This window comes from Corylus avellana, chromosome 7 (assembly GCF_965113065.1).
Source record: "Corylus avellana chromosome 7, dhCorAvel1.hap1.2, whole genome shotgun sequence".
Lineage (NCBI taxonomy): Eukaryota > Viridiplantae > Streptophyta > Magnoliopsida > Fagales > Betulaceae > Corylus > Corylus avellana.
This window is the reverse complement of record NC_142496.1, coordinates 23,672,908-23,694,909: the sequence shown is the minus strand read 5'-3', so window position 1 is coordinate 23,694,909 and position 22,002 is coordinate 23,672,908. Positions and strand designations below refer to the sequence as shown.

Below are 22,002 nucleotides of genomic sequence, written 5' to 3'. Positions count from 1 at the left end.
TATTTAACCAAAAAAAAAAAAAACCAAAAAAACGAATTCTAAAAATTCCAGGATGAGGAGAGTGATCGCATTCCCATTTCTCCTCCTTCCCCCTACTCCTTAAGTTCCTATTGTCAATGGGAAGAACCCTCCATCTCTTGTATTTAGCTGGGTTTAATTTGTTCATTTGTTCTTTCTTGTAGTAAGAATGATGCGGTGCATCTAACTTAACACTTGTCTAATGTAAACTAGTTGACTGAATGATTTGGATATATGTCACATACTATACGTTCTCTTTTCATTAGACATTAGGTGACATGGTCTAATGATCACATGTCACACAATCCCGTTCAAAATTTAACAATAGGAAAATGAAAGAAACTATTTGATAATGCTTCAAACTTTATTGAATGATTTGATAACTTTCAAACTTTATGTGACAAATTAATGAAACTTTAGGGATCAGTAAAATTTGGGAAAACTACTTTTTGCCATCATGAACTACAATGTCTTAGTACTTTTCTTCTATGAACTATCAATTATGTATTCGACTCCCATGAACTACCATTTTGTGTCAAAAATCCTCATTCCGTCAGTCAAAAGGCCCATTCCGTCAGTCAAAAGCGTTAACTCAGATAGTTTACCCTTCACTTTGCCCTCATGAATTACAACGCATTGTCACTTTATTCCCATGAGCTACAATACATTATCATTTTGACCGTATGAGTTAACGTCTTTGACTGATAGAAAAGGCCTTTGATTGACGGAAGAAAGTTTTGAGTACAAAATATTAGTTCATGGGATCGAGTGTCACAGTTGATAGTTCATGAGGACAAAATGAAAATGCGTTATAATTCATAGAGATAAAATGTAGTTTCCCTGTAAAATTTTGTTGTTCCTTAGTAAGGCAAATAACATGTCTTGTGTCTTGATGCATTAATCTTCTACCATTACTATGTTGTGGACACAATCAAAAAGTTGTAAAAATAGCCTTGTCTTACTATTTACATAGTATTAGAATATGAGAAATGCTTAGGTGTATTTATTTATTTTACATCCATTGAAATATAAGCACATGGATGTAGCATTTCTCACGTGGTGTTTCAACAATATATTCCAAAGTACAAACAAATATTTTTTCAGAAAAAAAGAAAAATATAGACAAATATTCTTTCAAAATATATATATATAGACAATTATTCATTTTTTTTTTGTTAAAAAAAATATAGACAAAATATTATTTAAAAATAAAAATTATAGACAAATATTAAAATCAATTTATCCAAGATACAGACAAGTGGACAACGTCAAAGTTCACGACGTCCAAATCTTTCGCAAATCTCACGCCCACACCACACTTGCTTCGTGTTTCTCGTCAGCTCTACACCCACCCTTACTTACCACGGACCGGTCCACCACCAACCCAAGAATTCTCCGTCCATGTTGTCGTGGGATTGCTCGGACTCCGGAGGGTCGTCCGGCAGCCCCTACGGCCTGTTGTTCAACGCGCTCGCTCTTATACCACTGTGGCACTACCTGCTGGGTTCGCTGATCGTCGCCGTTGTGTTCCTCTACACCTTCCTGGAAATTCATTTCCTCCAAGATTTGTTTTCCGGGTTCAATGGGAGCACCGTGAGCTTGACTCACCACCCCTGTTCCCATATCTACGACGGCGTCGTTTCCAAGTGCCGCGTTCTTCACGGCCGGTATGAATATATAACTAACTCTCTGGGGAATAGTTCGTTTGGTTGCGGATAAACCGAGGGAAAATGAGCTTTCTTTTCCTCGTTTTTCTCGGGAACCAAATCAGTTTGATGAATTTTTGCAATGGTTACTTGTTGGTGCGGAATGTTGGGTACTTTGTAATGAAAATTGTTGGGTGGGAATCAAACTGTGCAGGTATTTGGCGACGCCGTGGCTTTCAAGTCCGCATATGCAGACTGTTTTTCTGAATTTCCATGGGAGGCCTCCTGCATTCAGCTACAGAAGGTGGTCATTTTAGCTTATATAGCTTTGTTTTGTTTTTAATTTTCCCTCCCTAATCTGTTTGAGGCATTTCTTGAATTGAAGATTTGAAATTTCTTTTTGTGTGTTTGCTTATATAAATTATGATGAAATCTGGGCATGACAGTGGGTGAGATAGTTTAGAATTAAAACGGTATGAGTGTGAATACATACTAGGTGAAGTTAAAATAGACTTAAGGGAGATTCTATCTGAACTGGAGATAGATAGAGATGGCCTTTTCTGATAGCCCCTTGAAGTTGAATGACAAGTGTCTGCCATATGCACTTCTAGACGTAATGTTTCTTAGATTAAGTGTTGGTCATTTTTTTTGGTATGGAATTTGATTGTAATTGGTGGAATACAAATCTTCCAACATTGTAGTTTTTCTTAGATGAAGTGTTGATTTATGCCAATTTGCGTTGTGTGGTCATCCTGAAGGGCTTATAAGCCGTCTAATTTTCAATATATAAGCTCCAAGGCTTGACACTGTTTTTAAAAATCCTCCTTGAATTATTGTAGTATAACCAGTAATGGCATATCCCAAAGGTCATTGAGCAGAACTATTTCCTCTTTAACTTCCACAATTGGCTGAAAAGAATAACCTTTTTGCATCTATTACGTTTCTCTAAGTCTCTATGAGGTGCCTCTAAATTTTGACTGATAGCTGAAGATAAGCTAGTACACAGTAAGAGAGACAAATCAATTGGCCCATCAGGTATTAAACTTACCATCACTGATAGATGAGAAATCTCTCATATGTTGTTTCTATTGTTCCTGAAATTCTGCTGTAGCCCATCTTGAGAGAGTACGCTTGCATACCACACTATATTGTTGATTTTTCACATCAGTAGAATGGGAGCCCTGTTGCTTCCTTGATCTACTTCTATAATGAATTATTGCATGTTTGTTTGTTTAGATTGCTAATTTATTCCAATTGCAAGTTATTTGTTGGATCTATAGTAGAAAGATGCAATGCTATTATTACATGCACCAATTTTTGGTATGTTTTCTTTTGTGTAACCCCCTCCGTGCATTCTCTTCCCTTTCTTAGTTGGCTTTGGGGGAAGGGAGGAAAGGTTCCTTTCGTTTAAAAATCTTCAGGGTTTCTCTGTAATATCACAATCAGTGTCTTCAATTTTGATCCATGGTTTTATCTAACTAATATTGCTCTTTTTCTTTTTCTCACAGACAACTATTTCATGCTCCTGATGGTGGAACCATTGCCTTGGATTGGCTCATGAGTTGTGATGGTAAATATAAAACATGCAACTTGATTACACGTGCATGCATGGATAGTAACTTTGGTACTTGTTATGATGTAAAATGTCTCAAGCAGGAAAGCTTTTTTATTTTTTTTAATTTTTTTTTGACAAATAAGCAGGAAAGCTTTTTTATAGTTTCATATTATCTCATTGCTCCAAACAATGATGTCTATTCTATGAAGATTTTGCATTTCATGGTTCTCTTATTCATGTATGCCTTTTGGTATCTGTTGACAATGTTACCTGATACGAGGAGGTATTTCTAGTCCTTTGTTTGATTGATGTAGCTTTTTATGTCCTGGGCAATGATTAGGGGGGTGGGGAGGTGTTGTTGGGGCGAGATCTGTACTGATTTTAGATAATTTAAATGCGTAAGTAGTTTCATGACATATGCTATGAAAAATGAATCTGCATGATGATGCATAGAGGGAATTATATTATAGTGCTATTTTATCTACATCTTAGTACTATTCAATCCATAGCCAATGTTTACATACATAAATGTCAACTTTGAACTTTATGCTGCAATTATTGAGCTCTTTGTTTTATAGTTCTTCCTCTCTTCAACTTTTACACTTACCTTTTGTTGTTGAATATTATGAGCCCAAATGATAGATTCAATAAGTTCTTGCCAATAACCATGTTCGCTGAGTAGAAACATTAAACTAAAAGCCCATACAAAATGAGCACTGAGGAAAAAAAGGCCATATGCATATAATGGTTCTTGGGAATCCTACAAGATCCATTTGTTCTTTTTTCTCATAGGGTTCAATTGTCCAAAATGAATTTCTAGATCTATGGATTTATTAACATAAAGTTTGTAAAAAGAGCCATTAAAGATCTTTTGTGGACTTATGGGATAAATGCTTGGTTATATTATATTTTCTTATCTGTATTTACTGTCATTAACTGGTTGTACATTCTTGTTTACTTAGATAGCTAATTGTATGCACTAACTTTATATTTTTTATTTCTTTCTTTCTTTCTCTTTTTTATTTTATTTATTTTATTTTTTACATTGTGATCTTGTGTGGAGTGTAATACACAAGGCTTATGTTGTTGATATAGTAAACCTTTTTAGTTTTCTGAATCATGAATTGAATTATTTTACAGTTTCAGGTGGTGCTTTACACATGAATAGTTTCATTTCTAAAAATGACACAACTCCTATCATGGTAGTGGTTCCTGGATTAACAAGTGATTCTGCTTCAGCAGTAAGTTCTCTATTTATTGAATTTTTTTTTTTTTTTTTCACTCTTGTTTGTAATTATGTCTCCCAAGTGATTCACCAATGATACTCTTTGTAGCATAGGGATATTCATATTAATTTGTTTGATTTGGCATGGAATTACCTAATCCACTTAAATTAGAAATTAGGGAAAATTACAGTTTACCCCCTCAAAGTTGACAGCATTTTTCAATTCGAACACCAAAGTTTCAATTTTTGTAATCCCCCCCCCCCCCAAAGTTCCAAATTTTTGCAATTTGACCAATTTTATTCAAAACTTCCCATATTGCCCCTAATTTTTATTTTTATAAAAAAATTAAAAAAAAAAAAATTCGGGGTGGCTCTTTGGTCATTTGGTCATTTTTGCACCCCCAAATTTATTTTTATTTTCATTAAAAAAAAAAAAAAATCAGGGGCAATATGAGAATTTTGGGATGATATTGGTTGAATTGAAAAAAATTGGAACTTTGTGAGGGTAGATTGCAAAAATTGAAACTTTGATGTTCGAATTGAAAAACGCTGTCAACTTTAGGGGGGTAAACTGTAATTTTCCCTAGAAATTACAATAGATGGACAATTGCATCAGAAACCAATGAAGTGATTCTTATGGAAGCTTGATATTCCTGCCGTGGTTGATAATATTGGTTGATGGATCTCAGAACCTCACTGTAAATTTTGGCTTAGTGGCTCAGTGGTTCAGTTAGCGAAGAGACTCAAAAAGTACTTGCATAGAATGGGTGTGATATAGGAATGCATTGAGCTTGTTACTGTTTATGGAACAAGGAAAGTTGCAGATATGATTTTCTGCAATTTCCAGCAAGTATGGCTCAGTTTTGCAAGCTTTGGGGCTCAAAATTGGAGCATTAAGGAAGAGTTTAAGGGTAATGAGGGCAATATCATCCTAAAATCATATTCTCCAATAAACTATGCTTAGAACTGGTTTTATCTGTTTAGATTAGTGGTGAGTCAAATGACATTTTCTACTTCACTGTTCAGCGACAAGAGAGTTTGGTCATATCTTTCTCTCTTTCTGGAGTAAAATGGGTGATGCCAAAGACTTAGTTGAGTTGCTTATGCTGACAAGGACAGGATGGTCACCATAGGGGTAGTTACATTTGGAACATGGTTCCTTTGTGTTTTAATGTGGACAACCTGGAGACTGAGGAATAGGCAGACTTTTAAAAGGGTTGGACTTAGCTGAGTTTCGATTAAGTTGTTTTTGAGAACTTCGTATCAATGGATGACTTCTTTAGGTGGTATCCCTTCCACTTCCTTTTAGAATTTCTTGGTCTTTTGAACTTTATAATGTATCTTTTAGGTGTAGTGCTTGTGTACTTTTCATGTCCTTGGGCTTTTTCCTTTCACTAATGAGTTTTTCTTAGTAAAAAGAAACTTCATGTTAGGCAAAAAGTGGGCAATGTGGAATGGAAAAAGATAAATTACATGTTTGTTGATGTAACTAGAGATGGGGTTTGATACCCTGATCTTTAGGTGTAGATATTCCTGCTGTAATTTGGTCATGGAAGTTTAATTACTTTGAAATAGACACTGGCCAGAGACTGTTATGTAAAGCCAAAATTAGTTTTGAGTTTTCACGCTATATCTGTTCCATCATACTTGTAATGAACCAAACTGCTCATCATTAGAGAATAACAAGGAAAAGATGAATCAAAAAAATAAAATCCAGTCTCTAAGAATCTACCAGTCTCAAGTTCGTTGCTCATCTAGCATCAAATGCATCCAAACAAATCTTGGAACCAAAATGAAAGGTGAACATGAAGAAGGGACTTAAATGCTCTTCTGCTCGTCAACAATTAGGGTGTTAAATCTACTTTTTTCCTGTACTTATGCTGATTAAAACACACACAAACACATGCACACATATTGTTCATTCGTCTATATGTGGAATGAACAGTACTGTTTAACATTGTTTTCCTATACCTAGTGCAGTACATAAAGCATCTTGCCTTCAGTACGGCAAAACATGGCTGGAATGTTGTTATTAGCAACCACAGAGGATTGGGTGGTGTTTCAATTACTGTGAGTTTTTCTTTCTTTCTTTTCTCTTCGTAGCTGAGAGTTTTTATACACTCTTTGTACTCTATATAGGATTGTTAGTCTGAATCTATACAGCGAATTGCTATAACAATTTTCTACTTGTTTATAAGTCTAAAATCTTGACTCTGTTGTTTCTGATAATGTGCTCACTTTCTTTGTCCTTGCTTAGAACTCCAATTCCATACTCTTGAGTTCTGGTGTATAGCTCCTTGAGTGGGGATTCTGTTTTCTATGATAGCCAAAAGTAGTAATAAGTTAGTGCATGCTAAAATGGTAAAAAGTAATTGAATTCCTTGATTAGATGTAAAGTATCGTTGCTATTCAATTTTCTCATGTAAATGAGTCACTAGAAAAGTTGGCATCCTTCAAGACCAATCACATTAAAGAAAAAAAAAAGATTCTTGTACAATTTCTTTTAGCTGATCCTTTACCAAGGTTATCGTGATGGTCCTGACCTTTGATTAGGGCTGGCAAAACGAATAGGTACCCATTTATCCTATGCATGTAACTATTCTTTATGACGCTTAGAAGAACCTTATTATAAAAATACATGCATAGGATAAACGGGTCGTAAACATGTCATGTCAGGTATTTGTTTTGCCAGCCCTACGCTTTGATGGCTTCATTATAGGTTTTGGATTTATTCCTCCAAGGATATGTAAACTACAATTAAAGGTTTTTAATATTAACTGGATGTAAATGCAGCCTCAACAAACTAAATAGTTTTATAACTTGCAGATATCAGAAAAGTTACAGTAAAAAATGCGTTGAGTGGAACTGATCGGGTAAAACACAGCATCATGATATGGTTTTTGGGAAGTATTAAACCAGTGCCACTTGATCTTACCAAATCTCTATGTTAAAAATTTGTGATCTAGGTCATATTTTGATGGCATAAAGGCATGTTTGTCACAAAAAGAAAAAGTCAAATTAGAATCTATTTGGTGCTATGATTTAGGGTCACCAACAGGGGTTTGGATTTTGACACAAACACAAGGCACGTGGAAAGTCCCAAAAATCTTGCCTCATTGGTGTGGCTATATGTTTGTGGCTTTTTGAATTTATAATATCATTCATATACATATATTTATGCTTGAGTGTTGCTTTCTAATAAATCTGGCACATTTACGGTTTGTGCAATCTTGAAAGAAGGAAACAGCTTAGAACATTCTTCGAATATGCATTTTACTGTATCCTTGATTTGGTTATACATCAATGGAAAGTTGATTGCTCTCAGCTTGTGAGATATTATGCAGGCTGCTGTCAGCCTTCCTTTGGGAACCTGATTATTTGTTGTATATGCGTCTTTAAAAGCTCTCATTATGTTTATACTTATTAACCTTATTTGCTTTTTCTATCAAAATTTTTGCAGTCCGATTGTTTTTATAATGCTGGATGGACGGAGGATATACGTGTAGTTGTTAATTATCTCCATAGAGAATACCCTATGGCTCATTTATTTGCTGTTGGAACTAGTATCGGTGCCAATATTCTGGTATGTTACTTGAATGTCCTTTAATTTTTCTAGGCTCAATTTGAATCTTCACTTTGAATGTCCCATTCAGCACCTTTTCTCTTTGCTTTCTGTATAGAACCTACAATTTTCTGTAGAGATTATTAATTGTAACATCTTGGAACAGTTTGATCTAGGTTGTGGAAAGGTGATGTTGTCAATTTTATTAATCTTCTTTGGATGTAATAATGTAGTAACTTTCTTCCGCAAACCAGAAGAAAGTCACTAGTTTGAATTTCTCATTCTCTCTCCCCTTCGGGCCAACTACCTATATATAAAAAAAAAAATCCTACTTTACTCTTCTACCAAGTTATACACCCATTGCTTCATCATTCCTTTTGGGCCCTTTCTTATGTTTTAGATTGTTCAGTTGGATGGACGTTGAGCACCTATGGCCTTCCTAAGTCTTTAAAGGAGCAAACTTATTTTCACAGTACTTGTACATTGAGAGTTGTCGTTTCCTTCTTTTACTATATCAGATAGATGAAGATTGTATGTCATTCTTGATTGGTCATTTAGGCTTATTGCTAATTGAATTGGTCAGTATAAAATGGACGTGAATTGCTTTTTGTCTTATCTAACAGTTGGGGTTTGTTTACTTGCCATTGTTCCTCTTCATGATGAACTGTTAATTTCTTTATGCAGTGGTGTATGCTTAAAAGTTGCTTGTATTGGTTTGTAATGTACAACATGTTGCATCATAAAGGACATCTCCTTCCAAACTAGGGTGGAGAAAATTCCTCCAACTCAGTCGATTAAATTGACATTTGTCCTTAGGACGCATGATTATTACATGCACTTTTAATACGATTAACAGATCATATGACATTTGTTCTTAGAGCTTGTGATTCTCACATACATTTCAACAATGCATATGAGAATTGGACAGATAACAATTTAATAGATTGAGTTGGAGGGTTTATTGGAGGAAAACTTGTGTCCTATCATCAATGTCTCACTCTCTCTTGTAAAATATATACTCTAGGAACTATTAGTTTATACTTTATAGCCTAATTTTATTTACTTATCAAAAAAAAAAAGTTTATACTTTATAGCCTAATTTTATTATATATTTGACATTATACTTTAAAGGTTAGCTGTTTTATATTCTTGTCTGCCCTTGTTTGCAGGTAAAATATTTGGGGGAGGACGGAGAGAATACTCCTATTGCTGGGGCTGTAGCTCTCTGCTCTCCTTGGGACCTTTTGGTTAGTGTTGATGAGTCACTCAAGTAATAGTTTTAAATTTTAACTGGAACCAATATTTTTATGGTAGAGATCTCTCATGTCTCTAGTGTGTACTTAATGGCTATGATGATTTAACCTTTCCCCCTCTTCCATTGAGTGAAACTTTGTCTTGTCCTTTAGTTTTTGTCCTACTAGAATCTCTCGCCTTATTGTGCTTTATGTTACCCTCTTCCTTTTCCCGTCTCCATAGTGATAGCTGGAATCTATATATTCTTGGAGGAAAATAAATTGTGAGACGCACCAGTCTTAGACTCAGTTAATTGGTAGCTTAATCTTAGAATTAACAATTTCAAATATATGTTGCCTGATGTAAATGCTATTTGAAGCAAAGGAATTGGGCAAGAGAACTCATACACTTAGATTAATATAAATTAAGATAAGCAAGGCATGAACCTCTTGTTCTTGCAAGCAAGGCATGAACCTCTTGTTCTTGCATTCTAAGATCCTTAATTATGGAAAATATCGGCTTAAAGGTGAAGTAACAGAAATTTCTGTGATTTATTGACCACGAGGAAACTGCAAATGTTGGAACATATTGAACAACTATGTGAAATGGTTGCTGTAGAGTGCACTATACACAAGCATTGTTAGAAATGAGCTTTGACAAAGATGAAGTTGATGGAGAAGCACATTTATGTGAAGTGTCTGTGTGTCAACAACCTTGAGGGTAACTAATTGTACTTGTCTGCTATGAATTGGGTTATGATACAAGTTTCAGGGATCATGCATTATATTCTTAATTTTTTTATTTTTTCGTAAAAAATGTTTCATCTTCATTGGCATACAAATCTTCGCATCACATGTGTTAAATATTGTGTAATCTCTCCTTAATTATGATTTAGTTCTTATTTCTTGATTAACATTTATGAAGTGGAAAATGTTAAATTTACAAAGAGTATAACAATTAAAAAAATGGCTGATGGGGCACTGCAACCTAGGCTGTCATTTAACATTAAGTTTCAGAAAAGTCTCTGTACCTATAGCATTGCTTTTACGAATTTGTACATTTTGATCTATATTTATTCTTTATATAGTTAGACACTGACTCACAAATTAAATTATAGCATATTTCCACAAAGATTGTTGTGGTCATAATTGATTTGCCCTAACAAAGCTTACTTTCCACTAATGAGACCCACTAGATAGCTCCAAACGATCTGGCACAAAAGTATTCTTAACGCGAGCTATACTATACAACTGTGGGAAAGCTTCCTTGAGGGTCTAATCTCTATACCACATGTCATGCCAAAATTTAATCTTGGAGCTGTCTCCCACATCAAATCTGGTATAACTAGCAAACTCCCCTCCATCCCATGAGCTACCATATTTAGAATCCACTACGACTCTTCACAAGGCCTCTTTCTCATGCATATAGCATCATAACCACTTTCCCAAAAGAGCATGATTGAACAAAAGCAAGTTTCCCCAAACCCTCCCTCAGAAATTGGAGAATAAACCTTGGACCAACTTACTAGGTAATATATGAACTCATCACCTAGTCCACCCCATAAGAAATCCTGTTGTAACTTCTCTATGCGATTGGAAACACCAAGAGATAGGGGGACAAGAGACATAAAATACGTAGGCAAATTGGAAAGGGTGATCTTGTTCAAGGTAATCCTACCACCCTTAGACAAGTACAACCTCTTCGAACTAGCCAACTGCCGCTCAAATTTCTCAATAACACCATCTTTAAATAGATTTGGCCTTAAACGATTCTACCAATGGAAGACCAAGGTACTTTAAAAGGCAAAGAAGACACCTCGTAGCCCATAATACAAACCAAACCATCAACAGTAGTGACAGTAATTCCCCACATGAACTAGTTCTGACTTAGCCATATAAACTTTCAAACTAGAAACAACTTTATAGTCTAATATAGCACTTATAGGATCTACCCCACAAAAAATTGAAGTGTCATTCGCAAACAAAAGATGGGAAATGTTAAGCTCATTGATCCACTAAAAAGCCTGAAAGAAGCCCCCCCTCGGGTCTCAATTCACGGGAGCTATTGAAGAATCCAGATGGATTACCATTCAGCAAAACAGAAAAGCATACCAAAGAAATACAATGAGCTATCCAAGAAAGCCATTTCTCCCCAAAACTATACCTCCTCAACCAATATAATAAGAACTCTCAATTGACATGATTATAGGCCTTCTCAGCTTGCAAAGAACCCTAGGCTCACTAGATCTAAATCTACTATCCAGACATTTATTGGCAATAAGAATAGAGTCAAGGATTTGCCTACCTCCGACAAACACATTTTGACGCTTTGAGATAAGCTTATCCACAATCCCACTCAATCTATCGGCAAGGACTTTGGCAATGATCTTGTAAACTCCACTCACTATACTTATAGGGCAACAATCCTTAACATTTATGGCCCCGGATTTCTTCGGAATGAGAGTAATGAAAGAGGCATTAAGACTTTTCTTTCAAACTTTCTTCTAGCATGAAACTCATGGAACACTAGGCCTTCGACATCCAGACATTTATGGGCAATAAGAATAGAGTCAAGGATTTGCCTACCTCTGACAAACACATTCTGGCGCTTTGAGATAATCTTATCCACAATCCCACTCAATCTTTCGGCAAGAACTTTGGCAATGATCTTGTAAACTCCACTCACTAGACTTATAGGGCAAAAATCCTTAACATTTATAGCCCTAGATTTCTTCGGAATGAGAGTAATGAAAGAGGCATTAAGACTTTTTTTCAAACTTTCTTCTAGCATGAAACTCCTGGAACACCCCCATAATATCTTCTTTGATCACACCCAACAAACTTGGACGAAAGCCATAATAAAACCATCAAGACCTAGAACCTTATTACTGTTCATACTTTTGACCACCTAAAGGACCTCACACTCCTCAAACGAGAGTGAAAATTGACTTACCTAAAAGCTATCAGGAATAGTATTAAAGCAGCAATACTGCAAATAGTGGCCTATGCGATTAGTTTAGAGGTGAGTTATTAAAACTTTATGTTTGAGTTTCCTTAGCTATGAAACCTTTGACTTTTGGATAAGCAGTGTATAATGTAATATTTTCCCATAAAGTTAATGCCATTGTTTCACCAAGTCAGATACATGGATTGAAACAGCTTCACTCAAATGTGTAAATTCTGTGTTAGAATATTAATGAAATAATTAAATTCACAATTTCTTATGAGCTTAAACTTTTGGGTCAAATGATGATTTAACAATGATAAGTAGATATCTTAAGTTCGAACCCTAACTTCATATTATAGCTCTCATTTAATTTAAATATTCCAAGTGTTGGGAACTACTTATTGAGGGAGATTCAGGACTCACACGTGAGGGGATTGTTAAAATATTAATTAAATGATTAAATTCGCTATTTCCTATAATTTTAAACTTTTAGGACCATTGGTGATTTAACATTCTGTGGACTTGAAAAAAACTTGCCACTTCATGTGGTAAATTATGTATCCTAAGCAATAAAGAGCAAAGAAGAAAAATTAGTTATTAGGGATAGCTTTTCTTGTTATCTGTTCTCCTTTTTTTAGGTCTATCATTTTGTCAAATATTTTTTTTGATAGGTTTAAACTACTCATTTATCATTTTGTCAAATATTCATTAGCTACAGTAAGTTTTTCGGCTCATTTGTTTGACTAAGAAATTGAAATTGTATTATTTGATTTTGGCATTTATTCTTTATTAACTAACCAGATGCTATGTACTTTTCCCTCTATAGCTTGGTGACAGATTTATAAGCCGCAGGCTAGTGCAAAAGTTCTATGACAGAGCTCTTACTATTGGTCTTCAAGGTTATGCACAATTGTATGTCTGTGCCAACTACTTAATTGTGTTTGGGAAACAAAATCTAATTAATTGTATCTGGATGGTAAAACTTATATATACACTTATAAATGTCTCTGTGTGTGTGTTTATGTTTTTGTGAATATCTAAAAGTTTTGGTGTCACTAAAAATGGCATCCCTCTATTTTTGGCCTCTGGATATCATATGAGCAATTCTAAATATTCTGTGCAGACACCAGCATCGCTATTCTCGCCTTGCTAACTGGGAAGGCATAAAAACGGTAGACTTTGTCTCTTTCTGATAAAAATTATCTTGCTTGTGCATCAGACTGCATCGACATAGTTGTGAACATAATAAATTAATGAACCAATTTTAGTAGTTGATGCTATACTTCTGATGCTGTTGCAATGAATTTACTTATCTCATACTGTTCCTTACGGGCATTACGAACACTGAATGATTTTACTATCAAAGTTCCATAAATATTCACGATCTAGGTCCATGGTGAAACTAGGCATGCATACTATGCATAAAAAAAGTTATTAGACCTAGTCAATCCAGCTCCCACCTCTTTTATTCCTTTTCTTTTTTCTTTTTTTTTTTTAATTTTTTTTTTCTTCTAAATAGTTAAATTTTATAGGTAGATTCTTGTGTTACACCAATTGGGCTTACTGATGGTTCAGCTGCGAGTTAATTCTAAAGGGTGACATCTAAGACTGATAAATATGGACACTTTCTTCAGTTGACATAGATGTTTTAAGATACTCTTGGAATGGACAATAATCATTGCTCATAATAGGAAAGCCCCTAGGCTATTTTCGTGCTGCTGTGATCATGCATGAATTATCTATACTAGGAAAAAAAGTTACAAAAGTTTGTGCAATTGCACTTTGGAAAAAAATTTGAGTTCGCTTCTTTGAAGTTTTTATATTTAAAAATTTTCTATTGTTTCCCTTAGAATTTTTAGGTGAAACTGATCAAAATCAAACAAGAAACATCAATCCATCACTGTATATTTGCCTACCTTGGTGACGGTAATTAGGATAGTCTCAAGTGGGTTTGTAGTTACATTTTTCACCCTCTTTTACTGTTTCACATTGTTATAGTTTGTATGAACGGTTTAGACACAAAAGGCGGAGGCTATTATATTATTCAACTTATGTTAACCTAATACAAGCATCCTATTATACAGGATTAGGGAAATACCATAAAGACTAAAATACCCCCAAAACCTTAATGACTCAAACCCTAACTCTTCTAACACTCTCCCTCAAGTTGGAGCATATACATCATATGAATCCAGCTTGGAAGACACAAGCAAATGAAAAACAACTAGAAAACATATTCTAACACTCCCCCTCAAGCTGGAACTGCTTGGACCACATAAGTTAATTAAATAAAACTTCAACGCCGGTCGAAAACTCGTTGGTAACTTGAACAACCATTTGATCGGTTCTCGCCGAAAAACACCAAGGCCGGTCTGATGCAACGATCACTTGATCAGTTCTTGCCGGAGAATCCAAGGCTAGTCGGATACATCGATCTTGGGATTGGTTCTCGCCGTAAAACACCAAGGCCAGTCGGATGCATCGATCACTTGATCGGTTCTCGCTGGAGAATCCAAGGCCGGTCGGATACATCAATCACAAACAACAAACAAACAACAAATTTTCACATGATTAACCAACAAGATTCGCCGGAAAACAGATACTGGAAAAACAAAAAACTTTGCTGGAAATATGCCAGAACTTCGTCGGGGCTTCAGAACTGGCTGGAAACACACAGAACTGGCTGGCAGTACCTAAAAACACAAGAAAAACACTGAAAAACAGAACAGAAACAGTCACTGGAGGCTTGCCGGACCTTTGCCGGAGACTCGCCGGAACTTCAAGACAGAACACTCCGACCACTTCAACAACAGCAACTACAGAATCAATAGAAGGCAACACAATAACGTTTCAATACCAAAAACATCAAATCGTCGGAATTTTTTTTTTTTTTTTTTTTTTTTTTTTCCGATGGCCGCTGCAACTTTTCTGGCCACCACAGAATACTCTGGCCACTTCAGACAAGACAAAAAACCACCACAGAACCATCCGGCCAGCATCACAGAACATCAAAAAAAAAATATATATATATATATATATATATATATATATATATATATATATATATATATATATATATATTTTTTTTTTTTTTTTTCACCGGAAGGAGTTTCGGTCACCCTAAAACAAGAACAAAACAGTTCTACGGAGCTCTTTGAAGGTACTGCCCGTGTGGGTTAGCCCACACGGGCAGTGCGGCCACCAAGTTGAAAACTAAACTACCCAAGAATCGAAACAAGCTCTGATACCATGTTATAGTTTGTATGAACGGTTTAGACACAAAAGGCGGAGGCTATTATATTATTCAACTTATGTTAACCTAATACAAGCATCCTATTATATAGGATTAGGGAAATACCATAAAGACTAAAATACCCCCAAAACCTTAATGACTCAAACCCTAACTCTTCTAACACACATAATCAGAAATTCACATCTTATGTAGTAGACAAACTAACCCCTTGCGTTGGTTGAAAATGTAATTTCTGTATCCTTGGTGAAATTTCTGAATAAAATTTATGCTTTACTCCAAGTCAAAGTTTGAAATTGAAACATTCTGGAAATATGTAACTGTCTGGTTTCTGTAGCTTCAATTCACATCTATGTTTCAAAACTCCTGCTGTTGTATTTTCAATGTCATAAGCATAATACTTGTCCAATCTGGGAAAGTGTATACTTGATGTCTACTGTTGTCGTCTTGCTTATGTTGCTATTTGTCCTGTTTCAACTAATGCTCTTTGTTTGTAATCCTCTTGTGCATCAAAGTCACGTTCTATTCGAGATTTTGACAACCATGCCACCTGCCTCGTTGGAAAATTTGAGGTATTAAGCCTGACATATCATCTATCATTTCTTGCTTGCGTTCTTTTTTGACCTAAAGAATCATTGTGCTTTCTCAGACTGTGGATACATACTACAGGCACTGTACTAGTACTAGTTATGTGGGAAATGTGTCAATACCACTACTATGTATCAGTGCTTTGGATGATCCAGTCTGTACAAAGGAAGCCATTCCTTGGGACGAATGCAGGTGAAGCTGCTCTTATTGTATCTATGAATGCTTTCTTGTAATGCCATTCTATGGCCCTTTTCTAATATCCTTGTTTTTAATAGGGCGAATAAAAATGTTGTGTTGGCTACAATAAAGCATGGAGGACATTTGGCATTCTTTGAAGGAATAACTGCATCTGGCCTGTGGTAATTTATTCTTTGATATAATCTGGATTAACATTCTAATGTTTTCCGTAGATGCCACACCTACTTCTTTGATGCTTAATATAATTTACCAGGACATTAAGTTGATTTTCAATTGTATATTAGTAGTGTGCATGATAATTTTGTGGAGCTGAAGCTTTCATAAGCCTCATAAGCACGGATTGCTAATTAAGTTGAAGGATTGGGCCTGATGTCGAACAGGTTGCCTCACTAGGTGCAGTGGTGTGCATGAAGATTTTATTAGTCCACAGCATCTTGAACCGATCATTCTCTTGATTTAAAAGACTTGCTGTACTCACCTTAGAATGATCCTGTTCCTCCACCACCGTGAATCCCATTTAGATTCAGGCATGATACACTTTTTAGTTATTGGGAGAGCCCAAGTACTCTCTTTCAGATATGGGAAATGGCTCTCAGGGATTTTTTTTTTCCTTTCCTTTTGAAAGATAAAGAAGTGAAACAATCAACCTATTGATATTGGAAGTGCCAAAAGATTCTTCCAGTGTATCATTTCTGGATCCAATGAAATTCATAGGCATAGGATGACAATATCATCCTCAACTGCTTAGATGCTTATGGGGGTTGCCAACAGAAAACCTCTGTTAAATTTCATTGCTTTTAGCTTGTAGGAAAACCTTCTGTTTTGCCATGATTGGTAGGGTTTGCATTTGTTGCATATCAGGCAGAATCTAAGGGCCCTTGTAATGTGATTGCAGTCAAATGCTTAAATAACTAATTTTTTATGTGATTATTGCTGCATTAAAGTTTCAGTGGCTTTTACCAATATGTCATTCTCTAGGTAGCCATAGATGTGTAGATTTTTCAGCCATTCATTCCAAAATGGGTTGTTAATTTTCTCTTTTGCAGGTGGGTAAGGGCAGTTGAGGAATTTCTTGATGTTCTACACTCTAGCCCGTATATGCATGTACAAAAGAAGGTAAACTTTATATTGGTTATTCTTAATTTACTTGCTTAACTAATAGAATTTGTATTAAGGCTCGTAATCTTCTCGGATTTTTTAAAATAAATTCTTCTCCTCCTTCCACTCGACGCGAGTTACTGGTGGTTTCTGCTAATTAGCACTCTTTATGTTGATGTACTTGCAGATGCAGAATTCTGGGCCCCATTTTTCATCGGACTCTGCAATTGATCAGGGTCCATTTGTAAATGTTGCAGATGGAATGGTTTCTGCAATGTGCAATGAACAAAATGGAGATGATGTGGTCGAGGAATTACCTGAACTGCAGAAGATTCATGATGAAAAAGATAACAAAATAGTTTCCGATGTAAAACAAGATGGGCACCTGACAGGAGCAAAGGAAGATGATGCTTTGCCGGACATTGCAGAAACCTCCAACTCCAAGAATGCTGAGCACCATCATGATGGAATTTCTCCTATTCGAAGATGCTTACATCTGCTATCTCGGCAGAATAGGTGGTCTATGTGGGTGCTTGCTTACATTGCTATTATGACAAGTTGGCCATTGGTAGGCTCAGCTCTTCAAATTTTCTTCAGAAAGAAGCTCAGAAATGTCTTACCTGCTGCTTTCCTCAGAACCAACAGTGTCAAATGATTCTTTGTATTCCATACATGTAGTTTATATCATTTATTGTAATTCTGAATTTGGCGTTGTACTAGTATGATATTTACACTCCTATGCTAATTGTCTATTAAATCTCAATAATTACAAATCAATCCCTCTGACTCTGAGGATGGATAATGAACAGAAGAATTCAACTTGGTTTGGCCTGGTGTTTTTTTTCCTGATACTATACATGGCTCTTGAAAGGAGTAATGCTATGAGTAATTTTATTTATCACCTCTCCATCCCTCTCCCATCCATCGAAATCTATGTGACGTGGTTCCCTAACTAAAAAATCAATCTTCATACAAAAATGCTATGGGGAATCGCGCTACATAGGCTTCGGGGGATGGAGGGGTGATTATAACATTACTTGCAGCAGATACACTCACTTCACTCCCTCATCTTGATTTCTTGATGTGGTAGACAAAATTTTGCCCCCATCTTCTGGTAAGCATTACCCTCAATCTTCAAGCGTGTGGTCGCGACCACCAGATTGCAATTTGAAGGTAGTCGTGACCACTCCCAATGACTTTTAGAGGTGAGATTTGGTTGGATTGGCCGACTGCCCCTACCCAAGAAGGCTGAAATTTTTTTTATACTTTTTTTTGGACTGACAATGTTAAGCATAGGAAGTAAAGGTAAAATGAGAAGCATCATTCTGTTGGAAGAGCTTATACTGTCTTAAGTTGTAATTCAGTGGGCTTTTTTCCTGCTTTTTTAATTTTCCATATATTTTTATTTTCCTTATATTTTGCAGCTCTTCTTGTTGTTGTTGTTTGCTGCTTGTTGATTTTGTGGGTTGTTGTCTCCTTGGTCTCTGGTGTTTTGATCATTTCGTGGAGATTTTTTTGTAACCGAATTTGTGGTGGTTCCTCTCTTTCTAGCAGTCCCTACATCAGACTATGACAGTGCATTTTCGGCTTCAGCCTTCTCGCAATGGTTGTTGCTGGTTCCAAATGGGGGTTCAGATAGACTTGCCTTAATCTGTATCCTTTTTGTTTCTGCAACCACCTTGTGCGGCTCCTTGAGAGGACTTGGTAATTTATTTGACCCATTTCTTAACTATTGTAATTATTTCTGCGCTGTTTTAGTTAGTGGTCTGTTGTTGGGGAGTTCACCCTATTTTCGTTTTTAGGATCACTTCCTTCTTCCATTCAGATTAGTAGTGGGAAACATCTTTCTCTTTATTCAATTACAAAAAAAAAAAAAAAAAAAATTGTATATCCGAATGGCATCAGCAAATTCCGTCGAATGCCGTGTTGAAGTTAGTTCCACAAGAAAGAAACGTGTCTGAAAAATTGGTACGAGAAAAAAAGAAAAAGAAAAACAAGCACAAGCACAAAAGCAAAACATTGAAAACATCAACATTGCGTCGAATTCAACACCTACCTTACTTTGAACTTTTTTATGACTTTGCTAATGTGCTAGTATGACTCTTGCAGAGAGATTGTGATACTTTCTATAAGACTTTCGCTTGCCATGTGGAAAAAAATAATGGAGATTTTATTGAGAAAAAAATAAATGTTGAAGATGGTCAATCACGACTCGTGAAAACGTTAATCACATTTGCGCTATCATTTCAGAATAATTAATCAAGTTACGATTAGAGCTCTTTAGAATCAACTTATAAAGTTAGCCTTACTTAGTAAGGAGCTGATATGAGACTTATACTCTGTTTGTTTTGATGTAAAATATTTTTCTAACGAAAATGTTTTAGGCGGTATTATTTTTCAACAAAATGATTTCAGTTGATTCTAAGGAGCTCCAACGACAACGAAAACAATGGTAGCAGGAGACCTTCGTTGACAGCAATGGAGAATGAACCACGAGAAAGAGAGTGTACGAAAAGGAGGTCGAGTACTGTGCTCAAACTTGAAAAATGGTTTACGACAAAAAAAAAAAAAAATCCATTTTACACTGCTTAAAAAAGGGTTTTCCTATTAATCAAAATTGTTTTCAATTTGACCAACATTTTCAATTGTACTAAACACCCAAAAACGAGGAACACTTTGTTTAGAAAATGTTTTATGTCGAAACAAACGAAACCTTAGCAGCCATGAGCACCTTTATTATTCACTAACTTTCTGGGTTGTCACGTTCTCATCAGAGCCCATGTCATGTAGTGACTCGATACCACTATAGTATTAGATTGCCCTGAACCATTTGTAACAATCAAAAAAAAAAGAAGGTTATTCACATTTGCGCTGTTACTCCAAAATAATTAGTCAAGTTGCAATTGGAGGCTTGAAGCCCTCTAAAATAACTTATAAAGCTTAGTTTTACTTGGTAAAAAACTGATGTGCGTGAGACTTATTATTTAGGGACATTTTTACAATCCACCCACTCAAATGTTCAATGTAGTCAATTCACGTGAAACTATTTTTGGAGGTGTCACAAGACCAATTTAAATTTAAATTATTTAATAATATTATGTTAATAATTTATTCATATAATTATTATCTAATGTCTGATTTAATTATTCAAACTTATGTAGCTATATTCTAACCACTCGAAATGCAACCTTTGACATCTACAGAACAAGACCGAAATGAACACAACTGCTCTTTGTTCGAAATTGATTTGACTTCTTGCAACTAGTCTATCATGTAATAATTTGGTATATTTGGTAAGGATTTTTAAAATTAGCTTTTAATTTTGGTTTGGAAAAGTGAGTCGACATGATGCAAAAGGCAATTTTTTTTTTTTTTTTTTTTTTTTTTTGGGAAAATACATTTTACCTCCTAACTATCCACCCATTTGCATTTTGATTTCCAATATTTAAAAAGTGACACTTGACCTCCCAAACTTTTAAATTGTTGCAATTCGACCATTCTGATTTTTTTTTTTTTTTTTACCCAAAATGCCTCCATCCCAAGTAAAAAAAAATTAAGGGGTGGTCGAAGGGGTGGCTACGACCACCCCTTAATTTTTAATTTTTAATTTTTAATTTAATTTACTTTTATTTTATTATTATTATTATTTTAACTTGAGAGGAGGGCATTTTGGAAAAAAAAAAAATCAAAATAGTCGAATTACAACAATTTGGAAGTTTTTTTTTTTGGAGAGGGGGTCAAGTGTCACTTTTTAAAAATTGGAGGTCAAAGTGCAAATGAATGGATAGTTCAAGGGGTAAAATGTATTTTTCCTTTTTTTTTTTTTTTTTGTTAGAAGTCAAATTTAAAATGTATTTTTATATTTAGAATTTATTTGTTAATGATTTTGAAAATAAGCCTTGCCCTTATTTTTTTCTATCTTTTAGTATTATACAATTCTAGGATATTAAATAACATTTGAACTTTGAGCTGCCTCAATTGAAAAGGACAATATATTAAGCTGAAAAGATGGTTTTTAGAAAAAAGGGGAATTAGGGTTTTTACATATGAAAACATTCACAACATCTACCTTAAATGTCATTATCTTCCCTAAACACGGGAAAAATTCTTAAAAAATCACCTAAAACATACTCCAAAGTGCTATCTCATATTTTTGGTAGTACTTTTGGTTTCCTTAATATTATGGGGGTAATTACCTTTTTTTCTCATCAACTACAACGCGTTGTCACTTTGTCCCAATGAACTGACAACTCTATTGCCTGATCCCATCAAACTACTATTTTGTGTCCAAAACCTCTATTTCGTCAGTCAAAGGCGTTAACTTAGACAGTCAAAGTGCAATGTGTTGTAATTTATGGGAGAAAAGTAACAATGTGTTGTAGTTCAAGGGGGACAAAATAACAATGCGTTGTAGTTCATGGGGGTAAAGTGACAGGTTGACCATTTGAGTTAACGCCTTTGACTGACGGAAGGAGTGTTTTGGATACAAAATAGTAGTTTGATGGGGTCGGGCAGTATAATTGTCAATTTATGAGGATAAAATGATAATGCGGAGGAAAATATAATTACCACTTACATTATTTTAATATAAAAAAGCTTTTCCCTTTCTCCTCTTTTTCCCTAGCATTTAATTTAAAGAATATTTAAATAATAAAAAGAAAAGATAATAGGAGCTATTATGGA

At 35.2% G+C, this 22,002-nt stretch overlaps 1 protein-coding gene across 2 annotated transcripts; it reads left to right on the top strand.

The window, feature by feature from the left end:
* The first annotated feature begins 1,312 nt into the window (after positions 1–1,312).
* LOC132184923 (alpha/beta-Hydrolases superfamily protein) lies at positions 1,313–18,133 on the top strand. Of its 2 annotated transcripts, XM_059598712.2 has the most exons (14): positions 1,313–1,685; positions 1,879–1,968; positions 3,173–3,234; positions 4,360–4,460; positions 6,425–6,514; positions 7,905–8,027; positions 9,176–9,253; positions 13,012–13,097; positions 13,309–13,357; positions 15,951–16,007; positions 16,085–16,215; positions 16,299–16,382; positions 17,268–17,337; positions 17,507–18,133. In XM_059598712.2, exons 1-14 carry the CDS (start codon positions 1,420–1,422, stop codon positions 17,972–17,974), a joined length of 1,755 nt encoding a protein of 584 aa, XP_059454695.2. In that variant the 5' UTR covers positions 1,313–1,419; the 3' UTR covers positions 17,975–18,133. The 2 variants fall into 2 exon arrangements, with proteins under 2 accessions (XP_059454695.2, XP_088374526.1); XM_088518400.1 differs by lacking the exon at positions 9,176–9,253.
* Positions 18,134–22,002: the final 3,869 nt, after the last annotated feature.